This window comes from Euleptes europaea, chromosome 7 (genome assembly GCF_029931775.1).
Source record: "Euleptes europaea isolate rEulEur1 chromosome 7, rEulEur1.hap1, whole genome shotgun sequence".
In the NCBI taxonomy this organism is placed as follows: Eukaryota; Metazoa; Chordata; class Lepidosauria; order Squamata; family Sphaerodactylidae; genus Euleptes; species Euleptes europaea.
This window is the reverse complement of record NC_079318.1, coordinates 2,676,555-2,694,700: the sequence shown is the minus strand read 5'-3', so window position 1 is coordinate 2,694,700 and position 18,146 is coordinate 2,676,555. Positions and strand designations below refer to the sequence as shown.

General features: G+C 42.4%; 1 protein-coding gene across 1 annotated transcript in view; it reads right to left on the bottom strand.

The window, feature by feature from the left end:
* Positions 1–18,146, bottom strand: part of ECT2L (epithelial cell transforming 2 like) — a 60,048-nt gene that overhangs the window by 41,537 nt on the left and 365 nt on the right. The window contains exons 2-5 of the mRNA XM_056852532.1: positions 17,537–17,752; positions 12,143–12,382; positions 8,668–8,780; positions 2,892–3,054 (exon numbers count right to left, since the gene is read on the bottom strand). Of these exons, the coding sequence (XP_056708510.1) occupies positions 2,892–3,054; positions 8,668–8,780; positions 12,143–12,382; positions 17,537–17,752 (732 nt within the window). The remainder of the gene's footprint in view (positions 1–2,891; positions 3,055–8,667; positions 8,781–12,142; positions 12,383–17,536; positions 17,753–18,146) is intronic.

Sequence of the window (18,146 nt, the reverse complement as noted above, 5' to 3'; positions counted from 1 at the left end):
ATAGCACCAAAATACAATCTAAGCAATATTCCAGAAGAGTTTAAAGACCATGTAAGGATAGATTTGCATTACTGAGTTCAAGTGAATGTAAACCTGAAGAACTATGGGTGGAAACTAGAGATATTATCAAGGAAGAATGTGCAAAGACTATTCCTGTAGCCAAAGAAAAGAAAAACCTCGGTGGATGTCTGAGGAAACTCTTAAAATTGCCAGAGATAGATGAGAAGCAAAAGTAGAAAGTGACAGAAATAGAATCAAAAGTCTAAGTGCAACGTTCCAGCGACTCACACGTAGAGACAAAGAGACCTATTATAATAATCAGTGTAAAGAAATAGAAGAGAACAACAAAAAAGGAAGAACAAGAGATCTGTTCCACAAGATCCAAGAAATCAAAGGGAAATTTAAAGCACGGTTAGGCATGCTGAATGATCAGCATGGAAATACATTAACTGAACAGGACGAAATAAAGAAAAGGTGGGAACAATACACTGAAGAACTATACAGAAGAGATGAAAGAATAAAAGATTCTTTCCAAGAAGAATCTTTTGAAGAAGAACCTACAATTTTAGAAAGTGAAGTGAAAGCTGCATTGAGAGCAATCGGGAGAAACAAATCAACAGGAGCAGATGGGATATCAATAGAGCTATTCCAAGCCACAGAAACGGAGTCCATCAAAATCTTGACTAAGAATATGCCAACAGATATGGAAAACAAAAAAATGGCCCACAGACTGGAAACGATCCATTTACATTCCAATTCCCAAGAAAGGAGACATCAAAGATTGCAGCAACTATCGGACCATTGCATTAATTTCTCATGCAAGTAAAGTGATGCTCAAAATCTTACAGCAAAGGCTGTTACTATATATGGAACGAGAAATGCCTGATGTTCAAGCTGGTTTCAGAAAGGGAAGAGGCACTAGAGATCATATTGCAAATATACGCTGGTTACTGGAGCATACGAGATAATTTCAGAAGAAAATCAGCTTGTGTTTCATAGATTACAGCAAAGCTTTTGACTGTGTGGATCATGAAAAGCTATGGCTGGGTTTAAAGGAAATGAGTGTGCCACTACATCTGATCGTTTTAATGCGCAACCTGTACTCTGGACAAGAGGCCACAGTTAGAACAGAATATGGAGAAACAGAATGGTTTCCAATTGGCAAAGGTGTCAGACAAGGGTGTATTTTATCTCCCTATCTCTTCAATTTTTATGCAGAACATATAATTAGGAAAGCTGGATTAGATTTAGATGAAGGTGGAGTGAAAATTGGAGGGAGGAACATTAATAATTTAAGATATGCTGATGACACTACATTATTGGCAGAAAATAGTGAAGATTTGAAACGACTACTACTGAAAGTTAAAAGAGAAAGTGCCAAAGCAGGACTACAGCTGAACATCAAGAAAACAAAAGTAATGACTACAGGAGAATTACACAACTTTAAGGTTGACACTGAGGAAAATTAAATTGTTCAAGACTTTCTATTCCTTGGCTCCACCATCAACCAAAAGGGAGACTGCAGCCAAGAAAGCGATTGAGACTGGGAAGGGCAGCCATGAAGGAGATAGAAAAGATTTTGAAGTGTAAGGATGTGTCATTGGCCACCAAGACTAGGTTAATTCATGCCATTGTATTCCCTATTACTATGTATGGGTGTGAAAGCTGGACAGTGAAGAAAGCTAACAGGGAGAAAATAGATTCCTTTGAAATCCACACAAACACACACACAGCCTTTCCACACCACAAGCTTCTCTTATTTTGCAAAATGTAGTACCACAACTTTAGACATTTATGAGGCTTAGGGCATTCCACGGACCTCAGGTTATGTAAAAAGGTAATGGTAGGCCCCTTTGTAAGCACCGGGTCATTACTAACCCATGGGGTGATGTCACATCACAGTGTTTATGCACTGCATGGTTATATTGCAAGAGATAAACCAAAGCACTCTCAAAATGCAGAGCGGATTAGAGAAAGTCTGATTATAGCACTTCCCATTTTAATTCATTCCATTCTAAATGCTGCCTTTGCATTCTCACCTGGCCAGCTTCCCATCCCTAAACTATTTATTTAAACTATTTATACATATAAGAGTACCATATTTAATTGATCAAGGGCTGTTCTCTTACAGAGAACATCCTGTGAACAAGGGCTGTTCTCTTATCAGATAACACAGCATTAGTGGAAATAAAATACTGAAAATATATTATCATAGAATCCATTTTTTCTTTACATCAGAAATACATTTTGTTTGCAATATTAGTATTTGACAGAGTTAGACGGAAGTGGGTTATAATTATCCACTTATCACTGTTTTGCAGAATAATGCTCAATTTAACAAATTGCTTCACAATTTATCATACAGAATTGAACTGTTTGATACTGTAAATATTGCCAGTTATATGTCTAGTTCATCACAGCATATAAAGATGCACATTTGAAGTTACAATTTTTGAATTATGCTACACAGACTAGCCAGGACACAGTGCAGAGTAAGTGTGGGTTAAGCCCACTGAGATCAATGGCCTTAAAACAGCTAAATCTGTGCTGGATTGTGATCACCATATTTTTGACACTATTTAAGATTTGATTTCCAGGCCCAGTCTAAACACTAATCAGAGTGAGGAAGCAGGTGACAGATTTGGTGCAATATTAAAAAGCACAAAATAAGTGGTTAAATGTATGATATGAGAGGAGAGACAGGCAAGTGGGAGTAGGGGGAGATTTGCAATCACAGCAATTTTGTCTTTTCTTCAGCAGTTTCTTAAGGCTGCTTATAGCCCTATTGGTTTCATTAACACACTGTGGCTTGAAAGTACATCAATTTTCTGTTCTTGTACTAACCAAACAATTCTTATTTCTAGTGAACATCATATTCATTCTGAGCTTACCTGTTCTGTTAAAAACTTCCAGTGCCAGTTTACTTGGGCTCCCGCACATAGATCCTTGGGGCTCAGAAAGGAGAATATGTACAAAGATATGAAACGTGGTAGCAAGGTCGTGAAGTCCACTTTGATCACTGGGGTATTTTCTAGAAACCATTTCCCAACAAACCTGTGAAACAGACAGAAGAATGAAGTTGTCCCAAGCGGACAGAGGCCTGTTGGTGGGTTTACTACGGAGCCCTGTTTGCTGGTCTGTTGGTTGGTTGGCTGGTTGCTTGTCTCCCTTCAGAAATGGTGATGGGCTTCCAAGGACTGTCATGAGGAAGCCTACAAGGGTATCTATGAGTGTGACCATGTGGTTCACAGCATTCAACTAGAAACACTAATTTGTAAACTACAGATACTCTTTGCTCAATTATTCACTCAAAAAATTGCTGCTCTCTTGAGGCGGAGCAAAAAAACCCCGAACTTAAAAGGTTATTCATGGAATCGAATCTAATTCTTAAAGCCTGATGTAGCTTGGATTACTCATGAGAAAAAGGTAGCGGCATTTGACAGCGGTTGTGTCTGCCCCTGACCTTTCAGCCCTCCTCCTGCCGACCTCACTGTTGAGGCCCGCCCCCACCTCTGTCACAACTCCGCCAATCGCAGCTCCGTAGAGGGGAGGCATTCAAAGGAGAGGGGGAAGGAGAAGTCCTATCGGGCTCCAAACCGCTCAACTCCACTTTCATGCAACCGAATGCATGGGGAGTTCTGTCTTGGATTTGCCGCTCTCTGGATGCACATTTTCCCCATCCAAATTCTCAAAACTCAACAATAAGCCCCCAATGCAGAGTTTTCAGAATTTGGATGGGGAAAATGTGCATCTAGAGAGAGTGGCAAATCCAAGGCAAAACCTCCCCTGCGTAAACGGCCCTTGTCTCCTTTTCTGCTTTGACTCGGCATAGTTCCCCCTCCCCACACCTTCCCTTTCAGCTTTGGATTCGTTTTCCCGTTGACTTCTGTTTTCTGCTTCTGTCTGCTTTCCTTGTTTCTCTTTTAGTTCCCCCCCCCCTTTTTTGATGGTGTGTCCTGACTTGTTGCTTCGTCCCCCTTTGGAATAGTTCTTTTTACTTCTCCCCTTGTGATTTACGCTCGCGCACCTTTTTTCTTCTTCACCTCCACCTCTTTGTTTCCCCCTTATTTTTTCTTTCTTCATTAGTGCAGCAGCCAAAGCGCCCAGGGCCATTTATGCATGGGAGGCCACACATCTCTTGTAATCTTGCCGTAGAGATTTAGATTTGGTATGGCACTCAAGCGCGGATCTAGTGGCCGCGCAAAGCGCACAAGGGGCGGGCTTCTGGTCAGAACAAAAAAAGAACCCTTGACCAATACCTGCCCCTGTGGGTGGGGAGATGTAGGAGAGGGAGGAGACATTTGCCAGGATGGGCGGGGAGAAGAAATCCGACTCCAGGAGTTTTTCATGGGACCCTCCGGCAGAAAGGGCGAGGCAAAGGGAAAGATCGTAGCCAAACAGGTTTGAGTTGCTGCTGGGATGCTGCGAATTTTATGGGCTATCTCGCGGCAGCTGTGAAAAATCGAAAATAAGGTCCGGAGCAACAAAGCATCAAAACCGCAGCAAACAGCCATGAATAAATGACCTTTCTTTGAAAGCTCAGAACAACTTCTATACATATTGACAGCTATGTAAATTCAAGGCTGGTTCACAAGTCTGATCAGCTCCATATTATTGACATAGGATCAATTCTGGAAATGATATTTGAAGCATGAATGACGATCCAGGCAGACAATGGTTTGGATCCCATGGATCCTTTCTATGAATGGAAGTAATTCCTATCATTGGATTAATGCCTCCCCAAATGCTCCTCCTAGGGGAGTGGGAACCCCCAGGAAGAGGGAGGATTCTGCGGTAATGCAAATAATATTGATAGCTCAGCTTCCTGATCAGCTCCATGTTGCTATGCCTGAAGGCACCCTTTGGTTTGGAATTTTCATTGTATTTTATAATATCTGATTTTATTTTTCACAAACCACCTTGTGTGTGTATTCTGGGCAGAACAGTGCTGATGTAAATAAAATATATAAAAGCAAATAAGCATAGTTACTTGGAAGTAGCTTCCATTGAAATAAATGGGGTATACCTACTTCCAAGAATGGAAGGAACTATTTCTTCCCCCTCCTGAAAGTCTGTAGTGATTAGCATGCACACCTCCTCTCTTAAGAGAAGCAGATTCTCTGACCAGCCTTGCAGAAGTGAACGAAATCAGTCCCCCTCATCTTGGAAGGCCAGCAACATAATAATGGAGGATAGTGCTGTCCATGGCTACTAGTCAAAATGAATACTAGTCATGATGCATACCTATTCTTTCTCGTATCAGAGGAGCATGCCTATTATATTAGGTTCTGTGGAACACAGTCAGGATTCAGCTGCAGTCATCTTGTTTGTGGGCTTCCTAGAGGCACCTGGTTGGCCACTGTGTGAACAAACTGCTGGACTTGATGGGCCTGGGTCAGATCCAGCAGGGCTTTTATTATGTTCTGATCCTATGCATTAGGGTTTCTCTCTCCCAACTGGCCCATGTTGCTGTATCTTCAAGGCTGCAATCATAGGTATGCACAGGATGAAAACCATAAGAGGTACTATAGCATGGGACTGGATGGGAAACCCTAATGTGTGTAGCTCCTTAAATACCTGTTTGTCTTTAAGCTAGAGACAACTAGTTCAACTTCATTTAAAGTATTGTGCAAATACCTGTTGGGCCACGGAATTAATTGCTGCATTGACAAAGCATATTCTCAGAAAGTTAGCTACGCAAGGCTTCACATCAACACCCAGATTTGAGCTACTGCACACCTGCTTTTTCTCGAGCATGTATTATGTTACACTTCCAGCTGGGCGTCTTCCCGTTCTCACATTTTTCTTGGCAAAAGTGTTACATCTTTAGTACCTTGTGACAAGCAGAGAAGGAATAGGTACCATTTTTCCTGGCATGTTGGCAAGGCAATGATGGGAAAAGCTTCACTTGTTGAATTTACACTTCTCAGTTAAGTAGACATAAAGAGAATCTATCAGGGTAAAAAAGATCACAGTCATCCTGTCCGTGTTGGCCATTTTATCTTCACTTTCAGATTTCATTGGATTATGGCAAAGAAATCTATTCATGTCAATGTTGCTTTATCTTCAAGCAGTCATATCTTGAGTGATGAGCTCACTGTGGGTATACGCTGACTCCTTTTCAGACAGATGTACAATCCTCCTCAGAGAACCAAGTTCAGGAGTCCTTCGTTTTGCCCACATAAGCCAAATGTATAGTACAGAGTCCTAAATGGCTGCTTGTTTGGCAATTGTGGAGCTATCCCCCCCTTCCCTGTTGGTGGAAAACAGACTTTTAAAAGTGTAAAATGGGCATATAACCAGATCAGCATGCTAAGCATCTGAGAAATAGGCTGCTCGAAGCACGTGGGAATCCTGTCAGACACGTGACAGAAGAGGAGTTACTAGGTGCTGTTTTTGACCTTTAAAGCCTTACACGGTCTGGGACCCTCATATCTTTGGGACCACCTCTTCTGGGATACCCCCCGAAGGACATTACAATCTTCCAATGATAATTTGCTGGTGGTCCCCAGTCCTAAGAGTATGCAGCTGTCCTTGACAAGAGCCAGGACATTTATCGGCCTTGGCTCCAGCCTGGTGGAATGCTCTGCCAGGTAACATCAAGGCCCTGTGGGACCTTAAAGAGTTCCGCAGGGCCTGCAAGACAGAGCTTTTTTTGCCAGGCCTATAGTTAAGGACAGCTGTGGGTATCGTCTTTACTTGCCTCCCCCCTCCTCCCCCCTTCTCATATGCTGAACTTTATATGGATCTGGAGGGGTGGCCTGCTTGTCTGTCTCAGCCAGTACAATGGAACTTGTGCGACATCTGATTTTAATTATTTGAGTTATAGGGTTTCATTGTTGATTGTTGATTGATACTGATGCCATTGATGTATGGTTTTAAGTGTTGTTACCTGTCCTAAACTGGCTGCAGCCAGGGAGGGCGGGTTAGGAATTGAAAAAAAAAAAAAAAAAAGGAGTATGGGGGGAATTAACTTTTTTTACAATAGAAACAAATTAATTCTTTTTATTAAAACTTCACTTCACATGGCTTTGCTAAATAGGTTTTAAACGCTCGTTTTACAAGACTACAAAAAAGGTTATCACCCCTGCACTTGATTCTGCGGGGGACGGTGTTTGTTTTGCTGTAAGCAGCAATTGATTACAGTGCTGAACCCTGCAGTTGCAGGCATTGGCTTGGGTGAAAGATTCATGTGCTGGAAGGGAGTCCTCGTGTCATCTATACTTGTGTGTGGTAAGTGCCCTTAAGTCGCTTCTGACTCATGGCGACTCTATGAATCAATGTCCTCCAAAATGTCCTATCTTTGACAGCCTTGCTCAGGTCTTGCAAATTGAGGGCTGTGGCTTCCTTTTTAGAGTCCATTCATCTCTTGTTGGGTCTTCCTCTTTTCCTGCTGCCTTTGACTTTTCCTAGCATTAGTGCCTTTTCCAGCCACTCTTGTCTTCTCATACTGTGACCAAAGTACGATAGCTTCAGTTTAGTCATTTTAACTTCCAGGGGCAGTTCAGGCTTGATTTGATCTAGAACCCACTTATTTGTTTTTTGGTGGTCCTCAGTATCTGTAACACTCTCTTCCAACACCACATTTCAAAGGAATCTACTTTCTTCCCGTCAGCTTCCTTCATTGTCCAGTTTTCACACCCATACTATGGCATGAATTAACTTGATCTTTGTTGCCAGTGATACATCCTTACACTTACGAATCAACTCCCGAGATGCGTGTCAAATTCCCTGATCTGATTGGAAACTGGTATGATGAGGGTAGAGGCAAAGGTCTGATTATCCTCTCTCTACATATGGTTTAGGATGAATCTTAATCCTAGGGGTCTTTTGCCACTGGTACTGAGTGACTCCTTTAGGTCAAGATGGATCATTGCTATAGGGGATAAACTAAATAGTTTGGGACTTGCTCCGTCAGCACTTTTGCAAATGGGTATGGACCAAGATAGACTAACAATAACTGAAAGAGTCAAAGATACTGAGCATCAAAGGGATCTCTTGAGATCCCCTGCATTTATAGCACCTCAACTTTCCAAGTATATTGTAGCACCAGCTGCATATTTATACTCCCTGGAAAGGAACACACATAGTAGGGCCTATACACTGGCCAGATGTACAGCCCTACCATGTGCCATATTAGAAGGGAGATTTAAGAAGATCCCCAGGGTGGAGAGACTTTGCCTGTGTAACACAGGGGAGCTGGAAACCATTGAGCATGTATTTTTTAGATGTCCCCTCTACAAGTCAGCCCACTTCAATATTATTGACCCTTTGATTAGGGAAATGGGGTCTGGTGATGAGGGTGAATGGATGAAAAGGTTTCTGCTGGGAGACAATTCACCAATCACCACCCAGGTTGCAAAATATTGTGCAGTAGTGATGAAGCTACGTCGCCTTAATGGACATCCTTAATCTGTGGAAATGTAAAATTGGGTGATTCCTAATTTTGTTGGCCTTGGCTGTAAACATCTACTCTGTATGGTCAGTTTCTGTTTTGCCTGTTTTATCTGGCATACTAGCCGTAAATAAAATTTATTTATTTATTCACTTAATAATCTTTTTAGCTCCCTCATGGCTGCCCTTCCCAGTCTCAGTCTCCTTCTGATTTCTATTTTTACCTTTTCACAAAAACCATACATGTGTGGAAAGAACCTGTGACTCACTTACTTCAGCTGCGATGTGCTGCATTTCCAGAGTATCCAGTGGAGAAACTGCTTACGCTGCTTGTCAGTCCACATGTCAAACCAGTGGCTTATAAGCCTGACTCTTTCCTGAAAGAGCTGAATCAAACCATACGTTGGTCTCAGCACACACCTCAGACACAAATAGGATACCATGCTAATACACCACTGAGACTACCAGGGCCTTCCACGAAGCACCAGTGTTCTGTGGTATCAGAACCATTTCATAACTTTTCCCTTAGAGCATTCATTGACAAGCCACAGACTGTCTGGGCTGATCATACTCTTAAAATGGGTATGCTGATAGCTTATTTTGCACTTTTTATTTTGCACTTTTCAGAAATTCACAGTTCATTATAATTAAAAACAGTGAAAGCCATTTTAAGAAAAAACAGTCATCAGATTTTTACACTGGATCCTATGCAACTTTTTTGCCAATTGTGTAAGTTTTCTTTGGTGCAAGGAACCATGCGCTAGCACAAAAGGCTCCTTCCTTCACAAGCTTATGCTGGAGGAAATTATTGCCGTTGGCAGAAAGCATCTGTAAGATCCAGTCCTCAATTTTTGACTAATTATATCTTTCATCTCTTTTCTCTTTCAAAGGCTGCTTTCTTAAGCATGCTAACCAGGAAGTAACCAGAATTAAAAAAAAAGGTAGGGAAATAAAAAACAAACTTCTGCAGAGAGTCTATAAAAGCCCACACTTTAAGCTAACACTTGTAACAGGAAATGCAGATCTTAAACCCATAAAACCGTTTAAGTCCTAACTGTAGTATGTATTGGGATAAAAGGGACTCCACATGCCTCAGCATACATGTCAAAGAGTCCACCCCTCCAAAGCAGTCATTTTCTCCAGGGGAACTGATCTCTAACATCTGGAGATCAACTGAAATACTCCAGGCCCCATCTGGAGGTTAGCAACCCTAAATAAAAAGGATGGGGCATCCAGTAAACAGTGCAATAGGGTTTGGATTGCAGAAATCTGAAAATGAACTGAAACAAACCTGAAACAAAGCATAAGCATTTAAACATGAAACATTAAACAATGCAGAAATTACATAATAGGATTATTCCTAACCACAACGACAGAACAGTCCCTGTCCCTTTACCAAAACCTCTTTCATTAAGCCTCAGTTAAAGGGACAGGACATCTTCTATCCAGGCAGTTGTATGGGAACTTTGAGGTTGTCAACAGAATGTCTTGGGAAAGTGAAATATTCTCCCACTGGTTTCTGGATGTTGTCTTTGTTGTGGCAGATTCGTATCTGTGTTTTTGCCATGCTTCAGTAGGGAGGTTCCAGGGTGACACAGGTCAGCTTAAATTTAATCCGCAAATTTTATTTTCTTCCCAGTTTGGACTTAATCAAGATTCTGCATCTCATACCCACTACAAGGGATTTGCTGGGTTAATTTGAAAACATTACCACACAGTGATTGTTGCTGTAGATGGGTCACACTGTTCTTAACCTACACATCCATTCAATTTCAAGGTCTTTTGGACCCATTGTTTTACATTCATTTCCTCTGTCCCATGAATGTACATCTGCCAAGTGAAGATAAAACTTCATGTATCTGACAAAGTGAGCTCTAGTCCATGAAAACTTATGTTGCAATAAATCTATTAGCCTGTTGCAGCACAAACAAAGAAACTTATAACATCATTAGAGATTAACCTAACTGCCTCCTCAGAAAGAAAAAAAATAACATTTTATTGCACACAAAAACTCTTGGTAGTTCACACCATTTTTCTGTTTTTCTTTTAGTAGAGGACCATTCCAGCTTTACAACAGAGATGGCTTCTTAACATCTCCCCTGATTGACTGTGGGGTACTCCTACCTTTTGTAACCAAAGGGTTTTTTACTAAAGTAAACAGTGTGTCCTCTGGCGTTTATCTTTCACACCCCCTGTGCAGACCTATCTTTTGTACGGTTCCCTCCCTTGAGAAAGTGCTGCTCTTTGGGCAGGAAAAGGCTGTGTTACTGTTCCCATTGTCTTAACTCTAAGCAGCAACCCATCTCTCTTTTTTTTTTACAACTTTCAGAGGAACATGCTCCCCAATTTAGAAAGAGGTGTGTTCTGGTGATTGGGGATTCCCTACTGAGAGGGGTAGAGTCTAAACTGTGCCAACGGACTTGTCATCTCAAGAGGTCTGCTGTCTACCAGGTGCACGCCAGGGTTGGTACACAGAGGCAGGCAATGGCAAACCACCTCTGAACGTCTCTTCCCTTGAAAACACCATGGTGTCGCCATAAGTCAGCGGTGACTTAATGGTGTACACACACACACACACACACACACACACACACAAAGTAGACTAGCTTCCCAGCTTTGAAACTGAAATGTAAGTATTTAAATACCACTTCTGATATGAGTGTATTTCCTATTCCCTTCCTCCTTACCACAGATTAAGTATATAATGATTTTAAATATATATCAATATATTCATGCTATAGATCAAAAGGAAAACAAAATAATAACTTATACAACTGCATTTCCTACTTGTGTGTCAATTGAATGTTGGAGAAGCCTGCATAGTTGGAACAAATGGAAAAGCAGTGTAGTCAAAGCAGCAGTTATCCAAATATTTTTATGCACTGGAAATGAACACAATTTTAGTTGGTACACTGAATTTCGTTGCAGTATCTGTTGGCTGAATGTAATGAAACAGTTCAAAATTAAAGGTTCTTAGCCATCTCTACTAAAAGTTGAATTACATCTGGCCTCCACTTGAGGCAATGATGTTGGCTCACAGGAGGCTTAGCAATGATTTCCAGTTGCCTTGCTCTCTACAGATTTTAAAAATTAATGTAGTTCTAATACCAAACCCTTCCCACGAAGACTCAACAGTAATGACTCAACAGTATTTCATGCTTAAAGTTATAATGATTGCTATTCAAATATATTTTGCAATATGTGGCACACTACAACATGAAACAGCTTGCCACGTCATATCACTAGGGCTACCTTTATTCCCAGATGTTCTACATATCAGTGATACCAGGTAGATGTTTGCTATACAATGTAAACAACCGCAGGTCAAGTTTCCTTCTGGTCAACCCTGACCTGCAGTAGCCAAAACAGTGCAGTAGCCAAAACGGTGACTAGTGTAATGCAGGTTTTGCAGTTAGTATTTGGGACAGAGGCTGGCATCTTCTTGAGCAAATGCAATAGAAGCCAGGCATGAATGGAGCTTGCAGACAAAATTCCTGTCACGCTAGATTTTTAAGATACCATCAGGCTCAGACGCACAATTACCCCACTATTTGTGCTGCAGTGATGCTGACAAACAGGATTCACTTAATCTGAAAACACTGAAGTTCTTCCAGTTTAAATTATGAAAGAATTAATGCCTATGCATTTGCGGAGGAAAAGCCATATGCAGTGGGGAAGTAATTACTATAATATGCAGCAAAAGCACAGCAATTCGAACAAAGGGCTGGACTTCAGACCTTTGAGTTACCTGCTCGTTAAGAGGTTTGTTTTCAACAGGTGTCCAAGAGCTGAATCGTGTCTGCAACATTGCTGTGGTCTGATTTGGGCTGGGGCTTGTGGTCCCTAAGCTCTCCAAATGCCGCTGCTTGACACGGTGCGGAACAGGTATCATGCTTGCTACAGTCACGAAAGAAGTAGAGGCAGTTCCCTCAAGTAACAGTTGTGCTCCACGCTTCACACTGACTGACTGACAGCTATTAGAGGCCTCCTAGAAACAGAAAAGAAGTGTGACGGTTTTTCATAGAGAATAAATTTGGGTTTCAGAATTTGATTTGGGTCTGCATCTAGACACGACTGCTCTGAAAAACAAGAAGCCATTAAACTCTGCACTGCATCTGTCCTCAACCCAAGGACACTCAGATTGTTCCTGCTTTCCTTTCTGTTCATCTTTTTAAAGGTTTTTTTTAATTGCTTATGGGATTGCAGTGAACTGGAGAACCGGGTTTGATTCCTCACTCCTCCACATGACTGGCGGACTCTTATCTAGAGAAGCGTGTTGGTTTCCCCATTCCTCCACATGCAGCCTGCTGGGTGACCTTAGGCTAGTCACAGCTCTCTCAGAACCCTCTCAGCCTCACCTACCTCACAAGGTGCCTGTTGTGAGGAGGGAAGAGAAGGAAATTGTAAGCTGCTTTGAGACTCCTTATGATAGAGAGAAGTGGGGTAAAACCAGCTCTTCTGGTTAAAATGGGAGGGAGATATTAAAAAGGGCAGTTTTTACAATTATGCCTCTAAATGTGTGGGTGATCTCTGTGGCAAGTGAATTTCATAGCTATTAGTATATTTTTCCAAACGTCATCTTATAGTGAATGAATCTCTACTTCTCTTCCTTCATAATTTTAACTTAGTACCTGGGCATTGAACCTCTTAGGTTTTGCAAATATCTATTAAACAATTTGACAACTCATATCACTGTAACCAGGCAGTGAGAATTATGGTAGAGAGATGTGCTAGGTTAATGTTACAGAAATTAACTACTAGAGCTATGATTCTCTGCTGTATTTGTGCATATCTACCTGTGTAGCTACATTTCAAACAATCACATCTTCTATTCTAGGAAATTGTTCCCGTCACCCTGCTCACGTTGCTAAATATGTGACAAATTAATCCTTATGGGCATTGTTCTAGAGGTTATTACAGTGAAACACACACTTAATTTTGATTCTGATCCTTTTCTTACCTGAGCCTGCTTTGTTTTAGTCCTTTGGGTCCAAGAGAGGATTAGAGACCATAACCTTTATTAAACACATTGTAAAAAGCACAATGGTATTTATTTCCCCCCCTCCCCTTTGAACAAAAAAGGAAGTGAGAAGAATGTTGGTCACTTTACCTTAGGGGAGAACTGCAGACATCTTCTGAGAGCCAGAGTTGCTACTGGATTGGTTGAAGGTCAATACATCGCAGCAGCTCCATAGAAACCAAACTTCACAACAAATGCTCTCTGGGCTTACAGCCAATGGAGAGGAAAGAATCTCTTGTCACCCCTGGCTGAGAAGCTAGTTTATTTATTCACAAACCTTTATAAAATGCTTTTCATATTTTTCAAACCAATGTGTACATTAAAAAAAAATCAACCCATCAATAAAATAGCAATATAACAATTTAACTATCTCAAATAATACCAGAAACCAAAATAAAAATAATAGATCAGGAAAGGTCATTTACAGTGGCATCCTAAGCAGACATACACCCTTTGGAGTCCATTGAAGTGGAAAAAAATCTGCAATAGGTGTGCCTGTTGTTTTCAGGTGAAGGCATTCCAAAGCTCTAGGACCACCACAGAAAAGGCCCTGCCATATGTAGAAACTTGTGGTATTTGAAACAGGGACCCTTCCGGTGATCTTAAACTGGCATAGTCCCTTGGACTTCGGAGGCTTTAGAATGTGTTTCACTCTACATTTCCTTAACTGTGTCCTTATTTCTTGCTAGGCTCCTACATTAAGAGAAATCAGAAACAGGCAGGTGAAGCTTTTCCTGGAATGCAGATTCAGCAACAGGAAGTTTCCCCTGTTTTTTGCAGTCTTTGCAGCTCCCATAAAGGTAAAGGTCCCCTGTGAAAGCACCGGGTCATTTCTGACCCATGGGGTGATGTCACATCCCGACATTACCTAGGCAGACTTTTGTTTTACTGGGTGGTTTGCCAGTGCCTTCCCCAGTCATCTTCCCTTTACTCCCAGCAAGCTGGGTACTCATTTTACCGACCTCGGAAGGATGGAAGGCGGAGTCAACCTTGAGCCCGGCTACCTGAAACCAACTTCCATCGGGATCGAACTCAGGTCGTGAGCAGAGCTTGGACTGCAGTACTGCAGCTTGCCACTCTGCGCCTGATATATATTGACAAAGCTACATTTAATTCACTTACAGCTCAATCCTAAAAAGGACTGGTTATGAGACTGAAACAGTCTTGGTCATTGGTTCATGTAGGTTATCCGGGCTATGTGACCGTGGTCTTGGTATTTTCTTTCCTGACGTTTCGCCAGCAGCTGTGGCAGGCATCTTCAGAGGAGTAACACTGAAGGATAGTGTCTCTCAGTGTCAAGTATGTAGGAAGAGTAATATATAGTCAGAAAGGAGTTGGGTTTGAGATGAATCATTGTCCTGCAAAAAGTATCCAAGGTAATGTGCTAATCATTGTCCTGTAAATATCCAGATAATGTGCTAATGAAGGTGTGGTATGTTAATATGGAACCATTGTATCCTGAAGTGATCTGTTAACATGACTAGTCTTGGTCATCCTGGTAGATGACCTGTGCTGGGAGACAGAGGGAGGGGGCTGCAGCAGTGGAAAAGACAAACACTATGTTAGGGATTATTAGGAAAGAAACTGAAACTAAAATGGCTGAGATTATCACACCCCTGTACTAGTCTATGGTGCAGCCTCATTTGGAACACAGTTCTGGTCACCATATCTCAAAAAGGTCACCAGAGGGCAACCAAGATGGTTAGAGGGTAGCAGCCCCTCCCCCATGAGGAAAGGCTCCAGAGTCTGGGACTTTTCAGTTTAGAAAAGAGATGACTAAGGGGGGACCTGATGGAGGTTTATACAATTACGCATGGGATGGAAAGAGTTGACAAAGAGAACTTTTTCTCCCTCTCTCAAAATACTAAAATCGGAGGGCATCCAGTGAAGCTGATGGGCAGTCGATTCAGGACGGACAAAGGAAAAGACTTCACACGGCGAGGGATTAAAATGTGGAATTCGCTGCCAGAGGATGTCGTGACGGCCACAGGCATAGACAGCTTTAAAAGGGGATTAGATACATTTGTGGAGGATACTAGCCATGGTGACTAAAGGGAACCTCCACATCCGGAGGCAGTAAACCTCTGAATGCCAGTGCCAGGAGGCAACATCAGGAGAAAGCCTCAGCCTTTATGCCCTCTTGTTGGAACTGGTTGGCCACTGTGAAAGACTTGGGTTCGGGACTAGATGGACCACTGGTCTGACCCATCAGGGCTCTTGTGTTTTTATGAGTACAACTCTGTTGGTTCTCCGGGGCCTCACAGCGGCTTTTGATACCAACAAACAGGGTATCCTTCTGGACTACCTTTCCAGGCTGAGATTGTGAGGCACCATTTTGCAGTGATTCCTTTTGTCTGGACGGTAGGTCTCAGAAGGTGCTGCTCAGCCCCTTGGCCTATGGGTCCTTTAGGCCTCCACCCTATGCTCTTTAATATCTACAAGAAACTGCTGGATGAGAACTGTGAACCAGTGTGGTGAAGTGATTAAGAGTATCTGGGAGACATGGGTTCGAATTTCCACTTGTGCCATGGAAGCTTGCTGGGTGACCTAGGGCAAGTCACACTCTCTCAGCCCAACCTACCTCACAAAGTTGTTGTGAGGGTAAAATGGAGGGGAGGAGAACAATGTCAGCTGCTTTGGGTCTCCATTGGGGAGAAAGGTCATCAGTACACATGAATTAAATAAATCAGTACACATGAATTAAATAAATAAATCTTCCAGAGATTTAGGCTGGGTAGTCACCAATATCCAGCCTATGGATCTATTCCTTCAAGTGGAGAACAACCCCATCCAGAATGGTTGACTCCTTAAATCCCAGGTCAGACCACTGACCAGTACCACTTCCATCTAGAGAACCAGAGTGGGGTAGTGGTTAAGAGCAGCGAACTCTGATCTGGAGAACCGGGTTCGATTCCCCGCTTCTCCACATGAGTGGTGGACTCTAATCTGGAGAACTGGGTTTGATTCTCTGCTCCTCCACATGAAACCTGCTGGGTGACCTTGGGCTAGTCACAATTCTCTCTGAACTCTCTCAGCCCCACCTACCTCACAAGGTGTCTGTAGTGGGAAGGGGAAGGGAAGGCGATTGTAATCCGCTTTAAGACTCCTTAAAGGTAGAGAAAAGTGGGGTATAAAAACCAACTCTTCTTGTTGGGATTAGGTTTCAGTTTATTTGGCCTCATCCACTCCAAAGTTGCTTCCTTACACTGGCTCATGGTTCTACAGCCTCCTTAGGATCAGCTGGAAGTGTGAGATAGAGCTGAATGTTATCTGTATATTGGTGACTACCCAGCCTAAATCTCTGGAAAATTTATTTATTTAATTCATGTGTACTGATGACCTATCTCCCCAATGGAGACCCAAAGCAGCTGACATTGTTCTCCTCCCCTCCATTTTACCCTCACAACAACTTTGTGAGGTAGGTTGGGCTGAGAGAGTGACTTGCCCTAGGTCACCCAGCAAGCTTCCATGGCACAAGTGGAAATTCGAACCCATGTCTCCCAGATACTCTTAATCACTTCACCATACTGGTTCACAGTTCTCATCCAGCAGTTTCTTGTAGATATTAAAGAGGATAGGGTGGAGGCCTAAAGGACCCATAGGCCAAGGGGCTGAGCAGCACCTTCTGAGACCTACCATCCAGACAAAACAAATCACTGCAAAATGGTGCCTCACAATCTCAGCCTGGAAAGGTAGTCCAGAAGGATACCATGTTTCTTGGAACCAGGCCTACTCCTGGATAAGCAAGTGGCAGATGTCACCAGGGTTGCCTTTGACCATCTTTGACTGGTCAGCCAGCTGTGGCCTTGGGAAGAGGGGATCTGGCCACTGTGCTGCATGCTCTGGTTACACCTAGATTACTGCAATGGACTCTGTGGGGTTGTCCTTTAGAAGTGTTCACTTGGTGCAGAATGCTGCATGATGTTTACTGGAGTGGATCGTATAGAACATATCATACCAGTATTGGCCTATCTACACAGGTGCCGAACCTGTTTCCAGACACAACTCAAGGTCCTGTTGTTGATCTTTAAAGCCCTTTATGGTATGGGACCAATGTATCTGAAGAAATAGAGGTGTGCATTCCAAAATTTCCAAGCTGAACATGTACACAAAATTTCTTACTATGCTTTTCTGGAATGGTAACACAAATCTAGGATTCTTAGGCAAGAAGCCCTCTCCGAAAAAATCTATGTTGCTCTTTGTGTTTGAATGCTTACCATCAGCAACAGAAGGTTCCTTATTTTTCTTTGATTCTTCTGATTTCCCAGCCAAAGGCATTTCTTCCTTCCAATCCGATCCTTGCAAGGGATCAGAAGGTGGCTGCTGCCAGCCAGTCACCTTCAGAAACAAGTCCCAGAGAAGGAATTTCCATAGAGGAGTCTGTGTCAAGCGGTGAGTGTTCGGCAGCTCCAAATTAATGCAAATAACTTCCCACTGGTGATTCTTTAGAATCGGGAAAAAGGCTGGGAGGGGGGCGAAGCAAGATCCCTGTCCTCTTCCACCATGCTGCCCCTTTGTCAGCAAAACCAGTTTTTTGGCTTTTAAAATGGCATTCTTGAAAATGACATGTGACTAATCAAAGCTGTTAACCTGGAGACAACTCTTAAATATATTACGTAGCTCAGCCCTTACATTGTCATGCCCCAGACCTTCATCACTACCTCCTCCTTCTCCAGAAATTCCTTAATTGTAGTAGTGTCTATAAAATTAAACCCCTTTTTCCACTCTGCTT